Genomic DNA, 24,931 nt, shown 5'->3' with positions numbered 1-24,931 from the left:
GGGTATGCAATTTTATATGGCAATGTGTTGCTTCAGAACTTTATTTTGCATGCTCTTGTTTATACTATGCAATTTGCTTGATTCTTGTTCTGCTTTCTTTGAGTTCAACTCTGTATTCCTTTGCATATTAGCAATACTGGCTGCCACATTTTCTGATCAGCTCAAAAGCAAACACTCCTGCAAGCTTTAATGTCGAGAAGGGCAAGCATAGTTTATTGAGGAGACCACCAGCTCAAAGCCTCTATCTATATTTTTTGCCTGTGGGGAAAATGCTGTAAAACTATTTTCTTGCCATGCACATTTAATTTCAGAAGCTCCTAACTATCACTGCAGTGATAAACCTGAGCAACCGCACCAGGAGTTGAGTCATGGTACCCGTGGGGCCAAAGCAGGAAGAATGAAGCTGAGCTAGTTTGCTTAACTCCTGAGCCTTATTATTTTTTTTTCAAATGCAATTTGTATGTTAAATTACCAATCTCTGCTATAAATGCCCATACAGAATTTAGTAAATATTCGGAAAATGGATACTCTTCAAAGATGAATTAGAGTGGGACTATTTAGATAAAGTTTTCAAGCTCTTCTAACATGAACTTGATACTGGGTTTGAAATTTTTGTAGGCTGTAAATTTCTGTTGTTTTTTGGAGAGTGGCAGTACTTAGAAGGCTTGAGAGTTTGTCCCCACGTTTCGTTTATCACAAGGTTATCAACCATTTGATGGCTATCATCATGCCTGAGAATCTCAGGAGAAGGGGATTTAAAAAGTGTTTTTATAAACAAAATGAGTAAAAGTAAGACAGAGTAATAATGAGGAGCTGCATTTGTCAGCTGCTTTCTGAAGTGTGCCATTCTTGTTGCTATGATAATAGGGAAAATTAATACATCCTGTCAGGACCGCATGACAGGAACACTGAAAAGCTGTGAAGTGACTGTACACAGTGGAATAAAGGAAATCCACTTTGATCTACCATTTTTGATGTTTTATAATTGCACTTATTATCAGGTCCTTTACTCTCTTCTTATTTGACACAAGATCCATTATCAGTGACAGCGTGAATGTGAACATGGGCTTGATTTGAAAAACTACTTAGGATGAGGTAATGGGGAAAAAAGCTTTTTGTTCCAAACTATTGAGAAAAGAAAAAAAAAAAATTAAATCATTTATGTTAGTGCTATCAGCTAATATCTTCCCGGAAATGCTCCCCTTCGTGTGTAATATTGTTTATATGGTGCATTTGAGTACAGCCTGTTTAATTAGCTCCCTAATGAAATATAGTATAACAAAATGGAAATTTATCATTTGCTTTTATGCCTTTGTTCAGCTACAAACTAGGGCAGGTCACTGTGCCCAGCCTGAACTAGACACCGTTTTCTTTCGTGCTGCATTTGAATAGAACCCATTTAATTTTTTTTTTTTTTTTTTTAAAATGCTGTCTATTGAAAATTTTCAAACAAAGGGATAAAGTGCTGACCTTTTAGCTTTCCATGCTTTCTCTTCTCTCTCCTGTGTGAGATGAGACGTACTGCTTCACAAAGCGGCAGATTACCAGGTATCCTGCCTTTTATTGGGCTATATAGTAGAATTAGTCTGTCTTTATAGCATCAGTGGTGTGCAGGTACATTCAGAATCCACAGAGTCTTTCTCTTCTATATGAAGAAAAACTGGTGAATTTGTTATTTGCTATTTTAAACGGGCTTGAAGTTAGGCACACAGTTTTACTTTGTTCCTACTGCAATCAACAAGAAGCTCCTGTTGGCTATATTTAGCCTACATTTTGTTTACCTTGGTTTTGGGAGGTAAAGAAATAAATGACCAGAGTACTCGCGACATTTCTGTATGGGCAGGCATGCTGTCCCAGGCGCGAGCCCGGCGCCGTGCGGGAGCCCTGCGCCTGGTCGGAAAAGCTCCTCTCGAACTTAAGACTTCCACCACCATCCGTGAGAAAGAAATCTGCTGCTGTCACTTATGCCTCGCATTAAAGTCTTGCCTGTATCTCTAGGTAGAGCTTTAAAATGTAAAATCCCATTTCTTTGAAAGTGTGCTGAAACCCAAACATTTCAGGAATTGTCAATTCCAGTGACGTTTCGCCAAAGAAGAGATCTCTGTTTGGAGGTGAAATTCCTCATCAGAGCAAGAGGTTCACAGAGGAAAGGCAGTTGTCAAGATACTCGACTGGAAAGTCAAATAACGGTGAAGGTGAGGATTGAAAAGGATACCCTCGCATCTGGTACACAATTAATCTTCTCTCTTTCTCACTCTCTCTCTCCTTATCGCTTGCGAGCTACTGCACTGCATATAAATAATCAAATATTTATTGGAGTAGAGAGACAGACACCAACGTGCTCGGTAGTGCAGTGGTCAGGCACTCCTATGTTACGTGACTGACAGAAGTTCAAATCCCTGTGCCAGCGACATTTTAAGGGTGGCATGTCTCAGGTAGTAGGTGTATGGTATGAGTGCCTAAGATTCAAGTCCCATGTCTGTGTCAGAGCAAATAAAGCTGAGCCTCCCAGGCTCAGATGAAAGCCGTAAAGTCTGGCTTTGTAGATTTGTGAGGAGAGGAGCATTTCCTCTGTTTTCTACACGTAAGTGTTCTCTGCATTGCCTGGTTATGCCTATATACATTGGAGTCTGGTGATCAATACTGTCAAGTCTAGGGAAACGGTCACCCTGCATTCGCTATTGCCAAGCTTAATAAGACTTAGCACTTCTATAGTGCATTTTTATGTTGAAAGTGTTATAGGAATATTAAATCAAATTCTGCTCTCAGCTGAACTGTATCCCCATTCATTGCTCAGTTTTGCTTGACAGTAAGAACTTGGGACAGAAAATAAAGAGCTTCATTGCACCGGTGGAAGCACCAGGAGAGACTGAGAGAGAAGGAATGTGTTACTATACCCATCAAGGGAGTGCACTTGGCAGTTCCCTTGCGTTCACCTGGCTGATGTGAAAGGAAAATAAGACAGTGTCTCACTTCATCTGTGCTTCTCCCTGCCTGCTTTTGGGAAGGGAGCATCTCAGTGCGTTGTCTGTGCTCCAGTGACAAGAGTTTGCCCCTATTTTTGGTACATGTAGGGACCGCTTGTGCTCTCTGCATGCTCCACATAGCAGCTGCCTACAGTCCTGCTCTGCCTGGAATTTGTGGTATTACTGAGTGCAGAATTTTCTTCTAATTCATGGAATCTGTGCTGGAAATCTTCCAGGTGATTGTACGTATTCAGTGATGACATGGACAATATTATTCACTTTAACAGCAGCCACTCAAGGATTCTCAACTTATATAATCTAACAGAACAGCCTTGTCTTTGACTAATGCCTTAGGGGGGACTTTTATTAGTAGATATGGAGTTTGCTGCTGTTGCTGTGGGGTTGTGGGGGGGAGGTGGGTTTAGGGCAATAGAGTCATTTTGAAAGCAGCATGAAGTGGTTAGTTTTGTATAAGTAAAGCGTGGTAATTTTAGTGCTGCCTTTACAGCATGTGAAATGGAGCTAATGCTTCACAATGAAGAGGAATGCAAACATAGACAATGCTGTCATACTCGGAGATCATCTGGAAGGAGATGAATCACTAATCAGTAAATGGATAAACTTCCCAAGCCATTTTACTTTGTATTAACATGGAAGCCTGATCAATACCATAAATGTCAACTACAGTTTCAGTCATTTAATTCAGTCTCATGAAGTAAAAGTTGGGTTTGCATTAGCTATGCTGTCTCGTGTAGTGTACAGCAATATTTTTAATATAAACGATGTAGCAATATAATCATATTTGTGCTATCAAATTGCAAGGATATTCACACGAGATGAATTTTAGCTCAGCAGATGTTCCAGGCAATGGTACCAATTCTTTCTTCACAGCCTCTTTGGGACCAGTGTAGTTGCTTTGCAGCGCGCAGAGCGAGTGTGGGTGCTGGCACATGCACTGCAGAGCCGAGCTGCTGACAGATCCGTCCCTTCCCTTCCCTTCCCTTCCCTTCCCTTCCCTTCCCTTCCCTTCCCTTCCCTTCCCTTCCCTTCCCTTCCCTTCCCTTCCCTTCCCTTCCCTTCCCTTCCCTTCCCTTCCCTTCCCTTCCCTTCCCTTCCCTTCCCTTCCCTTCCCTTCCCTTCCCTTCCCTTCCCTTCCCTTCCCTTCCCTTCCCTTCCCTTCCCTTCCCTTCCCTTCCCTTCCCTTCCCTTCCCTTCCCTTCCCTCTTTTTCTCCTGTCTCATCATCAGGACAGAATTAGACCTCTGGAGATCACTACAGGCTGTAAACTAGCCTGGGAGCGTCTCTGCAGCCATCTGATAGTCCCTCTTACATTAAGCAAAATTTTCATCCAAATTTGGACTATGAACTACGATACAGCTGTCTTAGATTATATCTTTATACTCAGTTCTTCTTTCTGCAGTTGGAACCGATTCACTGACATGTTTTCTTGTACGTTTTTCAGCCATGTTTTTTTTCTACAATAGGATATGGTTTATTTTGATAGATATGCGGTGTGTTGCTTTTTCTTCAACGTAAGATTGTAAAAAACAAACTGGAGGAGGAGGAAAGCTCTGTCTGAGTGGCTCCCTCCTTTTTGATGCGTATGATGCATTTTTCTTTCCTCATTTCTACTTTGTAAGTGCGTGAAATTTTGAAGAGTTCAATTTCAGCTGAATGCTACAACTCAGCTCTAATAGTTACTTTTAAAAGGTCATTTTGAAATTGCAGAAGCTGAAACTGCCTGCTGATCTTCACCCATTCTGTCCGTCCTCTTTAGTAAAAGGTAACTGTAGCATCTATTATTGCCAACTCCTTCCTCCATCTCCTTGCTACGTTTGCTTTGTTTGCATTCAGTCTGCATATTCCGTAACAAAGGCAAGCAGATGTATAAAGCACAGTGCAAGTATACAAACAGAACTCTTTGGTCTATCCTAGTTTCCTTGGTTATTCTCTTACTCAGTACTGCGAGGTGAGTTTGGTGGACAGTACTTTGTTACCTTGTTATTGTATCATTCAGGTTAAAGTGCAGTAGTCCCATTTGTATTGGTCAAAATCTGTATGAGGTTATTTACAATATTTACGAAGAGTCACGTATTTCAAAAGACTGCGAGTAAGCATCAAAATTAGAGTTTAAACATCAGGATGAGGATCAGGAGGAGGCTTGAATTGCTATTCTGTTCTGGACAATAAATCCTATAGAAGTGGTTTCATGGGTTCCTTATGTGTGTTGAGTTTCAAATTGCTATTTAAGTGCCAATACCTAGCTCACTCCAAGATCTGCAAATCAAGTATTTCCCTCTAAGTTTTTGCATTATTGGTGGTACATGACTTCAAGGCAGATCCATTCTTCTTTCTCAGCCATGAGAATGGATTGCCTTAAACTTGTTTCATTAGTTGGCTGAGTAAATGACGTACTCGTTTTCCCCAAATGTCTTCTGACTAAACCAGGGCTGCCCTGATCACCTAGGAAGAAGTTCACCACCGGCTGGAATTTGGTTGAGGTTCTCTGGCTGGAGCAGGAGACAAGCAGTGAGTGCGGTTTTGCTCCGTGCTGTTATATTAACTTCTGTGAAATGAAATCCTTTAAGATGATAAAAATTTAGCCTTGTAAATAAACTGAGCAAGTATCAGTCTAACTTTTATTCTTTCCACTGGCATTTGAATTCAGTGGAGATTTTGTGTATGTATACAATATACATAGGTATATTATGTACTTATATGCATAAAAATACTTCCTTTTTAGATTAGGTTTTATACTTAGATACACTTGGGTTTATGTGTATATTGCCTGCTTACTCTGTGTGGATGAATAATTATCTATATAAAATTTTATACATAAAATATTTGCAACCTCCTCATCTCAATGATAGTTTGTAGCAACAAGTTCCTAGATTAAATGTGGTGTTAAAAAAAAAAAAAAAAGAAAAAGAAAAAACCCACCCCAGAGTATTCCCTTTTATCAGTTTTAAATTTCTCTCCTAACAGTTTCATTTAGTGATCCACTGTACTTTTATTATGAGTGTAAATAATTGCATACCTACTGAGTTCATTATGTTGTTTCTCTATCATTTACATCTTGCTTCTCTTTAAACTACGCAGTCTGTGTAGTGTCTCCTCACATAGTGGTTTTTCCACATCACTAATCTAGTCACTTGTTTGTAAAATCCCTTCTATTTTTACCAAATTGTTCTGAAAAAAAAGTGTCAAGAATGGAACCAAGTATACCACAAGATGTGTATGTAATGATTTAACACTATTTGCCTTTTTACTTTCTCTCCAATTTGCTTTATTTTCCATGCTGTTACATTCTTTCACAAAAGCTGTACATAGAAAAGAGGTTTTTATTGAGCTGTTTACAGACATATACAGGTCCATTTTCTGAGTACTTGGAGTTAATTTAGTTCTCAGCAATCAATTTGAGGTACCTTGCATTTGTCGATGTGAATTTTCATCTGCTGATGTATGGTCCATTCATATACCTCTGCTGGACCTTCTTATTTTACGAATCGAAATAAGTTTGTGCCAACCTATATTTTACTGCTTCAGTGGTTCATCCCTTTCTAAATCACAAATACAGTAACCACGTTCCTGGAACAGAGTCGTGAGGTGTTCCACAGCTGATATTTTGAAGTGACAGATTTTCTGTTTCCAAATATATAAAGAATGGATGTGCCCTGTCAAAGTCGGACTGTTAGCTTCTGTGGTTACATCTAGCAAACCAAGGCAGAATAACATAATTGAAATCAATGGAGTTAATCCCATATCATGCTGTTGTAACTGGGAAAAGATATGGGTCCTAAATTTACCCCTAAATCTTTCAAATAAAGCCATCTGCTCAAAAGTTTGGTCAGAACAGGTTTTAAGCCATCATGCTGGCAATAAAAGGAAAATGAATGATTCTGCGAGGCATACAGCTTTTTGTACATAAAAATGAAGCAACCTTGAAAGTCTATTGACTTTCCAGTAGGTTAATATTTTCTAGTAGGTGACTATAGTCTATAAAAGTCAAGCCTGAAAACAGATGAATGTAAGTTCTTCTAAGTTGCTATAAATTGCTGAAATTTGCCTGAATACTTACTGAATGCATAACACAATAAAGTCTGGTATTTGACCTTTGAGGTCTAAGTTTAATGGGAATCCATAAGCATAACAGCTCAGTTTACAGAGACACCCTATCCCAAATTTATAATGCAGATGTGCTTATTAATAAGACAGGGAAAACCCTTGGTCAGTAATTTTTTCCCTGGACTTTCTAAGTGTCAAAATGTGTGAAATACCAAGTTCTTTTCAAAATTTGAGAGTTATAACTGCCAACAGAAAGTTACCATCCATGTCGGATGGCCAAAACCATAAGGTATGAAATTCTCCAAGCCCCCAGCTTCTTGAACTCTGCTTGAGCAGTACGAGGAGGCAGCCGCTGCCTTTGCAGTGCTGGTCCTGCTTTGTGAGTCTTTGTTTCTGGCTTTATTTTCATGGATATTTCACACTTTCAAAGAGTTATCTTCGAAAAGCCATTTTTTGCTCTATTTGAAATTCTGAGATATGTAGGAGTTTGGCTTAGGATTCAGAGCTGAACAAAGAATAATAATCAGTTTTCTTTCAAGAATCTGAATTTCTGAGAAGTTAGTGGGCTTGTTGTTCTTTGATTGTAAGTACTGTAAGTTTCAGTTGAGGTATAATTATTTTTAGATCTTACAATTATTATTATAAAAGCAGCTTTACCTAGTCTGGAAAGCAAACAAAAATAGCTAATAATGAGTTCTGAATAATTTTGAGTCAGTTTTAAGAATGATAAGCAGAGACTCACTGCGAGCTCTCAAACTTTGCATCACTTAAAGGGAAATTTCTTCTATAGCAAAAGGTGCAGATAACCTTTTTCTTTAACACCAACTCTTGCACTGTTTGATCTCAAAACATTAATTATTTTTTAATTTGGAATGAGTATCTTGATAAATCTTTGAGTCTTTATTAAGGATGTGTTCCTGTTTGATATTCTCTTTTGTTTAGGTTTCAATTATTTAATTACAGGTCTTGATACGAAACTAATCATGCATGCATCCATATGAAGCTGGCATACTGACAGGATAAAATCATTAAACAGTCATTACTATAAACTGACGTTGGCCTGTAATTTTTGCAGTTAACGGGGGAGTTGATGCTTGGTGAACAATCCAATTAAAACTGGCAACAAAAGACTTAAAATGTCAGCCAAATTGCTTTTTAATAGTCAATGCAGCCATCACAAAACATAAACATTAAAGTCCCCATAGTAGCATAAAGCTTCATGGTGAAACAATTCTAGAAAATGAATAATAATTACAGTATCCTGAGAATTCTCTTAATAGATGTGCACTCATTAAAATACTTTCTTGGTTAGATTCATATGAAAAAGGATGTTTCCCTTGATACTTCTTTATGCATTTGTTTTGAAGGTTTTATTCAATATTTTATAGATGTAATTTCTAGTAATATTCAAAAATGCGTGTCTTATTTACAATGAGTTTAAACAACTGTATATTGATAAGCTTTGAGTGAAATGCGCCTTAGAAACGTGTTGTGAGGTGAACTGAGGATACGGTCACAAAAAACTTTTATAACCTATTAATGCTGTAAAATGACATAATCTTTGTTAATTTTGAATTGCACTAGGTTTTTTTTGCAAGTTGAGCAAGAATAGCAGGAGAAGCTTGTCAAACCTTACTGCCTGAAGTTAACTTTCTGCATCAGTTTACGCAGAAGTGACCCTATTGGCACCTGATAGATGCTCTGCTCAGATCTTCAGAGAGTGCAGGGCTCCTAATAATAAAATGCGGAGTGGAGTTAAAAGTCCTACATAGGTCTGAGGAACCAGGCCACAACCCCTGGTTTAGTGGAGTGGTAGAAGCACATTGGTATTTCAGAAAATCTACATGCTTGCTTGTGAATGCTTAAATATGCATTAGAGAGACTAACTTGAAAACCGTGGGTTTGTGCCTAGGCTGCTGTGTTCATTTTCAGGCATTACATTAGCTGTTTCTGTGTTGTTATTTTGTCTTTCCCTATAGGAGTTTTTCTTTTCTTTCAAAAATAATCGATTTGTTGTTTACCATCAGTTACACATGTACCATTGTCTTTCCTCCCAGCAAGCTCAGTACTATAGGAGAAGTGTCAACGCTCCTAAATAAAATGTTAGCAAACATCAATGGCAGGAATAGATCTTTTTGTAGAAGTATTTCTTTTACTTGTGGTTTAAGTTGAGAGGGACAGGAACTTGTTAACTACCTCTAGGGATAAAAGGCAAAAGTAGTCGGTCAGGTAATTCTACGCTGAGGTATATCCTTTAACTAATGTAGTGTAATTTAGATCCCATGTAAAATCATTTGGTGAGTGAGAAATAGCTTTCTGTTATGCTATCTGACAATTACATGCAACCTCCTCCTTAAATAATACCATGTACTTCTGAGGGTTATGAAGAATAAATTGATGCTAACTATCCTACAGCTAGGGTCACCATTCGTCTTGGTTTTTAAAAAAGTGTTTCCCTTATTTAAAACAATAATTCTCTGTTTAAAGAGAGAATTAAAAGATAAGTTGAAATAATTCTCTATTTAAAAAATTGGTTTCTCTTCTAAAGCAAAACTTCAAAAGGGCAATATACGTTTTGAAACTGTAATTTGTCTTAATGAACTCTTCTTTAAGAAATCTGTCAACTAAAGTTTGTGAAGTAGAATATAAGTGAAGCGGAAGGAAACCCTCTGGTTTCCTGCGAGCTCTCCATCCCGACCAACAGGGAACTAGTAAGGTTGTTGAGAAAAATCTGTCCTACTGTAATTCATGTATTAATTACAAATTATTTTATAGGTCAGACTACTTGGAGAGGAGAGGCGAGGCCACATGTACTTTGATTTAAAAAAAAAAATTGTCAACAATATTTCTTCACCAGTGATAAGCCCACGTACTTGCTGCTTGTCAATTCATCAACTGTGTTTAAAACTGACCTCCACTAAGATGAAGCGGAAGTCTCTTCTTGACTTCAGAAAGAGTAATGGATCATACTCCTAATTTCTATAACACGTTTGAATGTATATGCAGTCATCCAGGAAGAGCCAGATAAAAGCATTTTCAGTTTCACCAAAAGCCGTTCATTTTATTGGTTGGTAGAATGCTTCTGTATAAAGTTTTCTCTCTGATTATCCAAAATAGCTAGCAAAAAATTATAGCAACAAACAGCTCTGCTACCCCATACAGTCTACAGGGAAAGAAGAATCACTTTAAAATTAAATCTCAGAGAATACAGCGGAAATCATTTCTACAGAGCCAGTACAGGGGTACAGATTTATAATCAGATGCAGCCCAGTGATTTATGGTGAATTCTGGTCGAACTTTGTAGGTCAAGGGATATTTGTTCTGAACAGCCAGCTCTGAGTAAGCTGTCTTCTTCTTCTCTACTCCTGTAGAGCAGAGCCTCCCAAATGGCCCCAGCACTGCTATGGTCCCCCTGGACCGTCGCTGCACCACTACACCTCTTCCCCAGGAAGGCAGGGAAACAGTCTAGAAGTAAACTTTTCTACTGAATGCCCAAATCTACTTAGAAAAAACCAATACCATGACTGAAAGTAATTTTTAGCTTATTTTGGTGTGATGATCGTGTGTTGTGCTCCTCTGTATCCTCCAGCTGAATGTGATGTTGTGCCCTGCCTAAGGCTTTCTGCAGTACTCTTACAGACATTGTAGTCTATTTAACTGGCTACAGTGTTTACACGAAATCTGGACGCAAAGTCTTCTGTCAAGAAAAATATTTCTAAGTATTATTTATAAAACAATTCTACATTAGCATTATTTTGATGAATTTGAGATAGATATGCATATAGAGGTGCAGTTAAACTCTACATATGTTTACATATTATGGACACATTTGACAGCTTTTTCTGCCCCTCCACAAGTTAGTATATAACCACAGATAAATGAATTTTTTTTTTTAATACTCCCTATATTCATATAACAGCCACTGGAAATATATGGAAAGATGTTCAAATCGAGCAATTTAATGTCAAGTTGAAACCCATAATAAAAACACATGGAATACTGTCTTATTGAATAAAATAGAGACCTTCATTTTCCTTTATAAGCTATAAACATGTTCTTCAGATTATGAATATAGAAACTAGTCTATATTTCTCCTGATGTTCCCTCATTAATATCTTTCTAAAAGGATTGTCTTAAAAATGAAGTAGAGACATGGGGGTAGAGACAATTACTGATTTATCCAGAAGAGCTTCAAGCTTCTACATCTGTACATGGTATTGATTGTAAAATGGATCTAGTATTTTCGATTATGCTCTGCAAAATAATGTCAGGAGACGTGCTGGGTGCCTGGATTTGACATGATAATCTGGAGTGCAGAGAGTCAGGTGTCCTGAGCAAAGCCTTTGTATATCCAGGTGGGAGAAGCTGGAGCGTGATTCATCCTTGAAGCCAGAAATTTCTGGCACTTCCACCTTGAAGTAAACTTAAAGTTTGCAGTGCTGCCAACAAAGCGGTATCTCTGTCTGAGTCCAAACAGACAGGGGATATGCTTGGGCTCTTGCCCCTGGTAGTTTCAGGAATGCACGTGAACGTGCTTATCAGGGCTTGAGTTTGGGTCCTGATGTAACTGGCAGGTTTAACCATGACTTAGGGCTTATCATCTTTTCATATTTCTGTAGAGCCACAGAATATTTTATATTTAAAAATATGAATCAACAAACTGATCTCTCTCGTGGCTGGGCTTTAAGTTGAACAGGATTCTGTACTTCAGTCAGCTGGTAGGACTCATCACTGTCTCCAGGCTTGAGAAGGCAAGCACTGAAATGGAAGAGTCGTCACCTCAGCCATCACTGTGCAGTGAACTCGAATGCTGCAGGGTTTTACATTATTTGGGTCTATAACAGGGCATGGCCTCAAGCAGTCTTTTTTCCTAAAAATGTTGCAAAGTAACAGGAACACAGATGAAGCAGGTAGGAGGCAGGCTGGGAAGGTTATCGTCCGCTAGAGAGAGATCGGTGACAAAGTGGCTTAATACGTCCGTATTCATGGTATTTCCACTGAACTAATGGGCTAAATACACTGTGTATTTCAGTATGATTTATAGTTGCTAATTCCATTACCCATAGATCCCTTTTAGAAAGCCCTCACAGCTAATGAATTTAATGACACAAAGGCCAAAACTTGAATATATATCACACTGCCAAAAACCATCAATAACTGGGGAAACATTAATTTTTACAGCCGTGGCTGCTTGCAACCTATTTTACCAATCATAAACTGCTCTTTAATCAAAATCTCTTCACCTTTAAGGTCATCAAAATTTGCTGCCAGGCTACTTGAAACTGCCTGGCTTTTGTAAACCTGGATGATAGGCTTACTCGGTAAGCTATAATCTCTCCCGCTTTGTTCAGAGTTGTAGAATAGTGATTGTACTGTCCCCTGTGAGTTGCTACTGACAGAAGTTACAACTCGTGATACTGACTGAACCCACCACTTTTAAATAATGGCAGGAATTACGCATTCTCCTGAAATACCACCTTTAAGCCGTCTGGGAGCTGTCAGTCTCCACGTCTGTCCTTTGATTGCTGTGTGATATTAATTGCACCGGCAGCTGCTTGATCTGCTAAACAAACCACTGGAAGCCTGAGCTGGTTGTTTAAGTTGTTCCCTCGGTCTCCATCATAATTGGAGTGCTGCTTTTCTTCTCCCTTCGCATTTTGTCCCTGACCTCTGTCAGGCACCAACGGGCCTGTCTTGTGTTGGAGCAGACTGTGGTGATTTAAGAGGAGTCCTGTCTCAACTGGATGGGTATCTGAGAGAATCTGACGGATGTACCGCCCGCATCGAAGGAGGGGGAAGGGAGCGAGTAGGACCGTTTCATTTTGAATTTGTCATATTAATTGACATAAATGTGAGCCCTTCACATAAACAGAATAGTGTTTTTGCGTAAATATTGTACATGGAATGCATTGGTATTTAACAGCTACATGAAGAAGTACTACAGAACAAAGGTAGAATTCAGACAGTTCAACAGAATAAAAGCACCTGAGGAGCTCTAGCTCTTCACCCCCCTTTGGTAATGTTTAGTTTATGTGAACACGCATCAGTGCGTTGATATTGGCAGGTGCTTCTGCATGATGACATTTAAAACTTGCATCTTATCCACAGCACACAGTGTTATAACCTGAAACTCATTTCTGGTTACAAACTACAGCACAGAGAGTGGCATCTTCTAGTGCAGTGTTTTTGTCCAAAATTATTCTACTTCAGCAATCAGGCTCCCAAGTTAAAACACTGAGTGATGGAGTTAATTAAGGAGGAGTAGTGCTGTTATAGCTCAAATGGTCTACAAATATAAGTGCCCCTAAGTGAGGCAAAGTTTGTCAGGAAAGGTAATGTCTTTCATTGCACCAGCTGATACAGCTGGAGAAAAAACACAGATAGCTTTGGGCCCACAAGCCCTTCTTTTGGTTTGAGTATATTAACATTTCTATCATCAGAAAAAGCAAAAACACCCCCCCACGCACGACTTAAAAAAAAAAAGTATATCAGTCTTATTTCAAGAATTTTACAAAGTAAAATTGACAGGTTAAGTATACAGTACAAAGATGACACATGCCAGAATTTTTTGCATCTTGAAAGGCAAAATATTATTAAATGCATCCTATCAGCAAAGTTGGAAGGGGTGGCCATGTGATAGTTCCCTAGGGATAAATCACTGCCTTTCCTTCTCTAATGAGTTCTAACCTCCATTCTTTTGCCTGAAAAATTCTCCCACATCTTCCTGCAGCTGAGTCAAGAAACAGTTTGTTTGCAGAGACACTTCTGATGTATTTTCCAAAACACTGAGATCTCCAGTATTTTTTTCACTTTTATCATGCTACTAATTGATGTTTTACCAGAAACAGAGCCCAGCAGCGTTACCATCCTGACGTGCAAAAGTAATGGCAAATTACTGGCAAATACGAAAGGCCTGCTAATGAAAATTCCTTATGCTAGAAGTTTTAAGGCGTTGATACTTAATATCAATATTACATGCAGGTAATAAAGTCCATTTATACTATTTGATTTGTGAAGATTTTCTAATAGACTTCAAGTAATCTAGCACTTCTCTGTTAGAAATGGACCAAAAATGTAAATTAAAATAATGGGAAAATCCCAGGCTCATATAAGTCTACCTAAATAAATATGGACTCCAGAAGGAATTTTAGCTGTTTAGCACTATTTCACAAGAAAATGTATTAAACAATTAAAGAAACATAAAGAATTTACTTCTGCAAAAGCAACTGTTTTAAACAGAGACCTGCTGGTGATGCTCCCATTGTCTCTTTTTAGTCTGGTGTTCAAAACTGGGTAATCACGTTTTTGTGAAATTTCCTAGAATGAGGTCCACTATGAGTGTTTCCAAAATACAGTCACTCGGGTCTTACAGTACAAGTTTTGACTGTTAATGTAAAAACAGAAAAGGAGGTGCTGCACAGCCATCATAAGAAGTCCGTGCTGTCTCTGTAGCTTATATGCAGAATAGAGTTTTTCCCCACATGTTTAGACCATACAACATTCAATGTAAATGTTAGTCATGTTTTAAAAAGAGTTGAATTGCCATCATATCTCATTTTTAAATATGGCTAAACTTGGAAATGCTGAAGGAGAAATAGGTTTCTGTTAGCATTAAGAAATTATTAGAATTCTTATTTTACCAAATCTCTTTCTGTCAAAATGATCCACACACTACAAGTTAGAAGCTGTTATCGTGTGTGTGAGTAACTGTAAGGGATTCAAGGGAATTGAACATATGTGACACTGAGAACATAAACATTTAATGGGATCCATATGAACACATTGGACTGAGTGTTTAAGTATGATACATCATTTGTTTGACATCATTACATTATTATAATGTAAATCCAGCTGTATTTATGCTCACTGATGCCATTCAAAGTACGTGACATAAGATCTCTGTTATTTTTTCTTTGAAAGTGAAGTGCTGTGTTTTCAGCCCAGCCTAAATAATGATACCTAGGATTCATTCTGCTCTTAGAGTGGCAGTATGGTATGAAATTATATACTTGGCTATTTGAGGGCACACCTCTACTGATAAATAAAGTGCCCAGAGCCCCTTGATGATCCCCAATGCTTAACTGGTCCCTCCCACCCTCAGTCTGTTCTGGGCCATCCCAATCTGCTCAGCAAGGAAAATCTGCTGCCGCAGAGGCGAGTTGAAAGCACCTTGGGCGCGAGTACTGACTCAGGCTGTGGTGGGAAGCAGTAGCGGTTTCTGAGGTCTCTAAATCTCTTTTACTTAGTATGTAAACTTTGAGTCCATATGACCTTTAGTTTATAAGCTTTTATTACATTATAAACTTTGTTTTGCATAAAACCATATGGTTTGTAGAATTCTTTAGAGATGTTTGATATTTTATATTCCGGAAGATTACTGTGTAGTAAGGCTGAGAAAAAAATTATATACAGCAAAACAATAATCTAAAGGTAAATTGGTATTAAAGGTACTGGTTAGATACTTTTCTATCCTAGTGGTCTGACAAAGTTCGCAAAGCAAAGGATTTTGCAAGTAAGGTAGGCCAACTAAATGTTGAGCTACATCAGAAGGAGCAAGTGTAGAGTAGATTATTGAAACACAACAAAAATTTATACATCAATAGAGCAATTTCATACAATTTTTTTTTTTCATATTCACCTTTTCTCAAAATATGTGACAGCAAAAATAAAAGGAATTCAGAGATAGGCAAAAAATAATTAGGGGCTTAGTAAGGTCATTGGTGCAAAAGTAGAAAAAGAGTAATTTTAAATTTAGAATGGAACAAAAGGATGTAAAGACTTACTCAACATCAGTAAGTACATTAACAGGCAGCAGAGCCAGCACTCTGCAATGGTAGCACCTACATCTAATTCTTAGTTTGTCGTCTTAGACCCAGAGCATAAATCTCATTGTAAATCTGAGAATTTTTATTCTATGCTTTTTATCTCTAGTCTTAAGCATTCAGATTCTCTCTTCCCTGCACAGAATCTTTTCCAGTTCTTCAGTGCTCATTTATGTAAGTTGGGCACAGTGCTCTGGGCATAATCGTTCCATCCTGTTAGATGGTGTCAGACACATCTTCCTGCATGATGCAGATTTACCTGATCCAAGGCTCTGTTTTGATAAATAACATTATGCTCTTTCATCTCTGCTTGAGAAAAAAATTACAGCTTGGTTTGTAACTGAGCAGTAATATACCCGTAGAACTTCTAAATAAACTAAACTAAGCTCTCTGAACATATATTGCTATTTTGTTCATTAAATAATGGATTGCAAGCTAATTCATACTCAGCTGAGACATGTCTAGTTAGAAAAAAAATCCAAACATACCAATAAATAATGAATTTAGGAACTGAAAAAATTAAAATATCTCAAAAGCACTATAGGTTAGATGCAAACCTTTTAAGGCTCATTACTTTTTAATATATTCTCTCTGATATACTTCACTTAGTAACGATACAGGCTATTGTAGTCTTGTCAGTAAATGATAAAACAGTTCAATTACGCCTTCTTTCTATGTGGATCCAAAAAGTACAGTAAAGTATACTTCAAAACTGTTAGGAAAATACTTCAGCAAAGGCCTGGCTTATTTTCAAAACTAATTTGTAATCAGGTGCTAACTAGTTGATAAAGCTGCTTATTTCATTTTTGTCAGTCTATAAAGCAATTTAGCTACATGTTTATGATTACAAAGGCATTTTAGCCTGACTCTTAAGGAAAATGAGTTTATGTTAATGCTGCTCTTGTCCATTGGTCTGTGCCTCCAGTAACTTTTGAACAGAGTAGCACTTAACCAACATGGCAGAGTAAGGGAAGTATCTAAGTTAATTAACTTTCCACTTTCTGAAAAGTAGAGGCCTAGTAAAAAAGCAAGATCTAAATTATTATATCTTCTGAAGAAAAAAGCAGTAGTAGCAGAACTCAGCAGCTGAAGAGGAGCCGTTGAGGTCTGTGCTCCATAACTGTAGGATACCAAGCTCCATTAGACAACTGCCACGGAGCAGCGTGTGTTCAATATTGATCAAGGGGCGTCCAAAAGAATGAGTCAGAACCAAAGAACAAGAAACATTCAGGACAGAAGCAGAACTCCTCCCTTGATAATTCAAAGAAGGGAGAGCGGGTAGAAATCCTTTAAACTAGCAGAATTACAAGGAAAGTTTTCCTTGTTTATAGCTAGCATCAATACAGTGGTTTCTCTTTTGGAGCGAGTGCATGGAATTTGGGAAGTGTCTCAAAATAAAAAAGCTAAACAAATTAACATCATTATTGAAGAACGAAAGCAAAAACCCTAAAAATAAAAAAAAAAAGGGGGGGGAGGGAAGGAAGTTTAAGTGGAGTTTGTGGAGTGGATGGGGAGTGTGCAAGTTAGAGTAGAACAAAGCAGATGCAATATACAACAAAGCAGCAGAATGTTATCTAGATCTTTTCAGGAGACATCACAGTTCTAGATGTGCTCTGCTGAAATGAGAGAACTATTTAAAAATAATGAATTCTCAGGGGAAAGAATCTAGACATTTTCTAAACAGCCCCTTCTGTCTGAAAAAAAATGGGCTAAATGCAAGTGCAGATGAGAAGGCCAACAGTGAGGGCCAAGAGCATCTCTTCTGGCTTGGACGCTCCTCAGGTGAAAATCTGATTTGAAGAACATTATTGTAAAGTTTGAGCTGAAATCATGCTTTATAGTTATATTTTTAGATGAATGGAAACTTCTACCATGTCAATGAACACATTGAAAACAAATAACGCTGTATTTGCATATCATATGTAGACTTTTTTGATGTAGAAAAAATTCAAAAATCTGAATATCATTAGCAACCACTAAAAATAAAAACAGGAGTTGTTATGGATAACATTATGCTGAACAATAACAATGGGATAAAAATTCATAGCTAAGCTAATTTCTATATCACTCCCATACATTTTGGAAACTTGTTGGCTTTAGACAAATTATCTTCTGTAATATCACTTTTTAGGTATTTAAATGATGTTGCATTGAGTTATTTTACAGAGTCTGCTGTTTATTCAGAGTCCTGAAGAATCGTAAGTGTGCATATTTAGATATAATGCTGCTTTGTATCTCAAGCAACATTTTTTGTGGTATAAAAATAAAGTTAATGAGATGTAGACTTAGTTTCAAGCAAAATAAAAATAACTTTGCCAGATTAGAAAGTCTGTAAAAATTAATTGGAAACTCAGGCTGATTCTCAGCATAATGAGTTTGCGTTGCTTCACTGAAGTGAAGGTCTGATGCAGAAGACTTGTCTTTAAATCACCCAAATACTTGGGAATCTGACGTGAGATTTTCTGTGATGCCAGTAGCTGGATGAAGGGGTGACAAGTGTGATAATTAAAAAGGGATCCCCCAGGAAATCTGATGCATTAATGTATCGTGATAAATTGCACTGGGAGATATAAAGTACCCTACCAACCAGAAATACTTTATGGTTCACAAAGCAGAACCAGTCTATTGCATGGAACAAACTAAACTATTTGCCAGATAATTGCATGCTATTGACAGGATAAGGACAGTACAGATAAAAGGGGAAGAAAGGAACTAAAAGATGTGTTGCCATATAGATGATACATTTTTTTTTTCCCATTTACCTAGAGCAGCAGTCACCTTGGCTGCTCGGCATTTACTGCATAGCTTTTGATGTACCTTGCAGAGTCTAACTGCCTGTCCTGGCGAAGGTCATCAATTTTCTAACAGGACAGTGGCACAACCATTAAAATGACTTGTCATGCAAATTATGAGATGTATAATAATCCTGCAAATTTTCTGTAGAGTGGATTTAAGATTGATACCACTAAGTAAGGGAATGGCATTGATCAAATACTTGAGGGTGCTGGACATCAAATATTATGTCCAAAATTTAGGTAGCTTTCAATTCTAAAATAGCAGGATACAGGATTTACTGAGATTAATTATTATATGAAAGTGCCTTAGCAGATTATTTCAGAGCTCTGGACTGTTGACTCCAGTGACTTAATTTACTGAGGTCTCCAATTTTCTAATATGCTTAGAAATGCTTTTCTGGTATACGCAAACTAATATTACAGCGTAAACCTTAATGCAACTGTAAGAATGCTGCCTTGATAAAAGATCAATGAAATTAAAAGGATTAAGCCTGGGCCAAATCCGTGACAGCTTTGCTTACCACAGCATAGAAAAGCTTATGTGGAGCACTGAACAACCTTGTTTCTTCAGTTGGGCTAAATTGTGACTGTCACGGAGAAAAAAGTGCTTTTTTTCCACCAGCCGTTCCAAGAAGGGAAAGGGCACGCTTTCATCTCTCACCTTGAAGACACATCGTGTCATAATTTAAAGAAAGCATGTGTTGTAAGTGGATGGCAACAACAGTTCCTTGCAGGGAATTTTTGCAGGTTCATCAGAGCTCCGCTCCAGCTGGTTTTATGGAAATTTAACTGGACATCTGCTAAGGTAAAAGGGAGAGTGAGGGTGAGTATAGAAATGGGACAAAGCCGTGTTAGACACTGAGGTAAATTAGCTGGAAGAGTTTCAGGTTAACAGCTTCACAGTTCACCCAGTCTGGCAGCAATTTTTGTCAGCATCTTCTTTGCAAAGTGTTTGTTATTGTTCTTTTAAAAATGAATTTCTTGCCTCAGTTCTCCATAGCTATGTTTCTTGCTGTACTGAGAGGCTTTGGAGACTCTTGAGGGAAGTAGAGAAAACAAGATTTTATTGTCCCTTCAAAGTACCGTTACACCATATTTGTATCTTCGTTGTCTTTTGCAAGAGGATTGAGGCTCACTGGCACAGGCTGAGCCGCCTTATTGCCGTGGAGCAGAGTTAGCACAGGGCAGGACCTGTGCAGTTACAGCGTCCTTCTCGGGTGCTCGAGGGCAGCGCTGAGGGTCCCGTAGGGCAGCGGCCGCACAGGTAGCCGGGCCTTGGGTACCCACCATGCACGTCTTTCACTCCATCTCCTTCACAGCCTGGTCCGGTGGCTGTGAGCTCCTTGCCAGCTCATCTGCCTTCAGCTGCCACAAAACCTTTTCTCTGGGTAGCTGGCTCATTAGTGCTTCAGATAGTCTTGATGAGGGCCTTTTCCCAGGTCTTGTTTAACAAATGCAGTAACAGGCTCAAAAAGATGTGTTAACCTTCTTTCATGAAAGATGTTTGTTAGGTGGTAGGAATTATTCAATTATTTTCTCTCTTGATTTGAAGTGCAAGACTTAATTCTTATACTGTGTCTATTTCTTTCACAGGCATTCTTAAATGAGATTTATACCTCATGAAATCAGTTGGTATCTGTGCTGCAATTCAATGTCAACTTGATTTATTTGTTCTTTACCGTCCTCCCCAAAAAATCCTATGACAAATTAAGTGAATGTTATATCATCTTCTTTTTTTTTTTTTTCCTTTTTCTTTTTTGTTTTTTTGTTGAACTCCCGAACTACAGTGGTGGAGGGTGTGTGTCTATGTCAGATATTCTCCGTTTCAGTAGAGTATTATATCTTAAATTATTTCATATCTTGCAACAACATTTTACAGGCAACTGGGTTAACAACATGATAAAGCACAATGCTTTAATCCCAATAAATATTATATCATGCTCATGCTTTCTTGATCTTTTTAAAATAATAACGCTCTCTGGGTTTCTTTGCCTTTTCCTTGTTGTTTCAGATATGCCAGGTAGCCCACACAACCAGTTCACCTTCAGACCCCTCCCACCACCACCTCCGCCACCGCACGCGTGCACCTGCGCCAGAAAACCACCTCCAACAGCCGATTCTCTCCAGAGAAGATCAATGACCACCCGTAGCCAGCCCAGTCCTGCTGCCCCAACTCCCCCCACCAGTACACAAGATTCAGTGCATCTCCATAACAGCTGGGTCTTGAACAGCAACATACCGCTGGAAACCAGGTAAACACCAACCTGTTGTACACAATGTATCTCAAAATGTTAAAAAAAAAAAAAAAAATTATTGGGAGGAGGCCTGACGTTGACATGAGATGGTGATGGGGAATTACAAGTTCGTAGTTTAGGACATGCCAGTGCATTTTGATTTGAGGCCATGTCGTGTAGCCATGTGAGGCCTTATTGACTTCATTCATCTAGATCAGTAATGCTGAAAATGCTAATAGTACGTGTTTTGCAAGGTTTTGGAAGACGTTGGTTTCCTTAAGGTGTGTAGATCACATAGGTATTTTAGAGTTGTGTGCAGTCAGGATTTGTGCTTGTGTGCTTGTGTACTTGTCTCACCTTCCCACATTCTCCCAGGGCCATTTTGTAATCAGCGAATACAAGTTTTGTTTAATCGATGTACTCTGGCACTTCTGGAGTCAGTCAGTGGTCAGGCTGTAGCTTTTCTGTGGATAAGAAAAGATAGGAAATAATACTAAAATAATATTTTCCTCAATGCATATTTAAACACTTTATTGCATATATACACAAAGAATATAATTTGGTAATGGAGAAATGATACAGGCCCGAGACAGGCATTGAGCATGGAGAGCGTTACCTCCGGGAGCTGGGGAAGGGAGGGTTCAACTTCAGGATCATTCACAATTTATGCAAATAATCTACTCTGAAAAATAATTGAAAGCAAATACATTCTGTATTCAGCATACCTGTGTTTCAGTACCCAAAGTTCTTCCACAGAGGTAAACACGCAGTTTCCTCTGACTTTTTGGCTATAATAAGCTTTTTTTGTTCCTCATAAGTATTAGCTAATTTGATGGCTTTCCACTCCAGCTGTGTTTGCTGACTTGATGCTTAAAACAAGCCCTTGATTTTCTAAAACTTTCTTCCTCTTCATTGTGACCAGAGCACCAAGAAGTTTTGACTAGGGTTTCCTTCGGGTTTTGGCATTTTAAAACATGTAAAGTGCCTGACTGTGTGAAAGTTGTATTTGGTGAAACAGATGAATGTCTGACATCCAACTAATCTGATCCAGAGAACATAAGGTATTATGCATAGAAATGTTTTCTTTTTGATACACATATGTCCAAGGGCCAGTTATCACAAGTAATCACTGAAACCTAAATTTTGTTCTTTTGCAAGAAGGTTGGTTTTATTTTATTACAAAGCTTAATTTTAGTATACGTCTTTAAACACTTAACTGCTGCTAATCACAAGTGTCAAATTAAGTTTTTCTTCTCTGAAAGGCTATTAAGTTGGGATTGAAGAATAAGCTGATTCATTCCGAAATAAAATTTTCCTTATTTGTCTTAAGGACAAATCACAAAAAGAATCAAGGAGGATGGAAACTTTTCTCCAAAAGTGAACATAAACAAAATTTTAGTTCAGCTAGTCCTTCTAGAGCTAGAAGCTTCTGTTTACATAATCTTTATAAAGATAAATCTCCATCATTTCTGGTGTAACAAGCTTATATATTCTGTACTTTCTACTGCATATAAGGCGGATCCTTGGGCGTTCTGTACCCATTAAGTACCTTTTGGTTCTCTTCAGTTAACAGTTAGGGAGATCTTGTTGACCCTTTCTGCATCCCTATTCACTATATTCTCGTCAGAGCTCATTGGGGAAAATACTTTGCAATTTTAGGTCTCTTTTGAGTTCAGTTTCATTTTTGTAGTTTCTTGTTATTTTTGCAAATTTGAAACTTCTCATAAAGGACAAATACACAGACACGTAGTTATAGCTATAAGTATGTAATTGGATATCGATGAAAGGGCTGTGCACTGGATTAGGAATTCAGACTGGAAAACATACTGTGGGCTACATGTTAGCGATTCACAAAGTCTGGGGATTTTCCACATTCCTACCCTTCAGTGGTTGTTTCAGCTGATTTCGTGCACCCTCTGGTAGCTAGCTGCAGCCTCTCATGCAGCTGGCGGAAAGGCTATATTATCTGAAAGTAGAATCTGTGAGACTGTTTGCCAAGATGTATCTACAGTTTATGTGCAGACAAGTGATATAGCAGGGGAACATTGTAATAAAAAACATTTGTGATCACCGCTTCCCAGAAGTCTATAGTACACAATACAGCCTTAGAGAAAGAGAAAGGCGTGCAGCCTGTTTTTTCTTCCTTTAACAGGGAATGATTCAGCTAGAATTGAACAAATACTTTGGCCTAATGTGTGGATTCTCTTGCTTTCCTTCTCCATTAACATTTAGCTGCCCATTAAAAATAATCCTACAAAATAAAGGGAAACATATTAATGGCAGCTCTATTTCTGTGCTAAATCTTTAATAGTACCAAATCTACCCAATATGTACATACCTAATATGTCTAAGCAGATTTTTTTTTGTTTAAATTTGGAACATTTGCAATCAGAAAGAAGACTTAGACAGTAATGTATTCACTACTGTAATAGCTAGGCAAAAATCAGAATGCACATGTTCAGCTTTTCTTCCAACTGTATCTCCTGTTAATCCAGAAACAGCACATGTGTTCACATGGTTTATCTACAGCCATGTAATATTAGAGAATTTTCAGACAGGAGAAGGTTTCCTAGAACTAATCATGTGACTGTAAACCCTGGTCACTCTGGACAGTCAGAAGTGAAGCAAGTTTATGAGTCTGCTCATGAGGTTAATGTGTCATATTTATGTAAAAGAAAATTCTGTAGTTCTGAAAATGTTTGCAATACTCTGATTAAGCATGTATTCTATTGTAATTAGAATTTGAAACTCTAGATTAGACTGCAAAGGGCTGTAGTAAAGACATATACTGAGGTATGTGTTGGGAAAGTTTTTTTGTGGAGTAAAATTTTGTTGGATTTTTTATAGAAAAGGGCAAATCAGAAATTCTGTTTCGTCCTTCATCTAGAGGTGTTATATGCATGGACTAATCTGCAGAACAGTTTTGTCAGGACCCAGCTTACTAGCCCAACTGTTTAATGAGGAGACTGACTTGGAAAGGCGAAATTACTTGTTCAAGTTCACACGAGCTTTTGGCAAAGCCAAAAATAGAGTCTAGATGTATGTCATTGCCAAGGCCAGTTCTCTAACTCTGGCAGTTATTCTGATGATAAGCAACCCAAACGAAAATAAGAATTAGGAACACCTTTAAAACTTCAGAGGACATGTCGTAGAGTAGCTGTTGCTGAAGAAACTGGAGAAGAGCCGTACCTGTAGGAGGTGGAACAGCTCAAACTGCCGACTGACTGTGCTGCAGCCTTCAGCGCTGTAATGTGCCTGTAAATGCAAATGCAGGCTCTATCTGTATGCATGCACACACAGTTTTAAAAAAAAAAAAAAAAATCATTATTAAAATGACTTATGAACATGCAGTAATTTCATTGTCACACAGAAAAATAATTTGTAAGTATTGCCAGAAAAAGACTGCAAGGATCTCTCACACCACATAAAAACACAGGAAACATTGATTCTCTTTTTTAGGATAATGTTATTGGGCTCTTACATAAATTGATTTTTTTCTTCTCCCCCAGAATAAAGTACTTGCAACCTACTGCCTATTCCCTTCCTTTCCACTAAAATAATTGTTTTTTCAGGTTTCATAGATACTTTGCTCTAATGTTTCAAATCTTGTGATTTACAGTGTAATACATTGTCATTATCTCTGACAGCCCCATCTGAACATAGCTTACTACTTTTTATGGAGTACGTATTAAACCCTGACAATTCAAAGGAGTATTTTTCATTTTCTCCATGCCCTGTTAGTTGAATCAGTATTTGTTTCCATATCTTGCTTTTTTGTGGGTTCAGTCAAATTCCTAAATAAGAAGAAAAAAATAGATGTTAAAAAGGGATTTGTCCCTGACATTATTTCTGATCCTCCTTATAGTCCGTTACAGTTCCCTTATGGATAAACCATTGGACACGTTTCTTTTCAGTAAAGTTCTGCATTTAGATTACCCAAGCATTAGAATTTTTAAGTTTTCTGTCTAAATATCAAAACTTACCTAATTTCGATTTTGTTTCAAAATGTTTATTTTTAGTCCTGTTTTGTGCTTCAACATTTTACATAT

General features: G+C 37.9%; 1 protein-coding gene across 2 annotated transcripts in view; it reads left to right on the top strand.

The window, feature by feature from the left end:
- TENM1 (teneurin transmembrane protein 1) overlaps positions 1-24,931 on the top strand; it is a gene marked incomplete at both ends in the record, with an annotated part of 253,287 nt that overhangs the window by 70,275 nt on the left and 158,081 nt on the right. For both annotated transcript variants that reach the window (XM_082322867.1, XM_082322866.1), the window contains one exon: positions 20,660-20,900. In XM_082322867.1, coding sequence (XP_082178993.1) covers positions 20,660-20,900 — 241 coding nt within the window. The remainder of the gene's footprint in view (positions 1-20,659; positions 20,901-24,931) is intronic.

The sequence above is a fragment of the Platalea leucorodia genome (assembly GCF_965183815.1).
Source record: "Platalea leucorodia genome assembly, chromosome: 10".
NCBI lineage: Eukaryota > Metazoa > Chordata > Aves > Pelecaniformes > Threskiornithidae > Platalea > Platalea leucorodia.
Note: the sequence above shows the minus strand (reverse complement) of the source record. Positions and strands in the feature narration are given on the sequence as shown.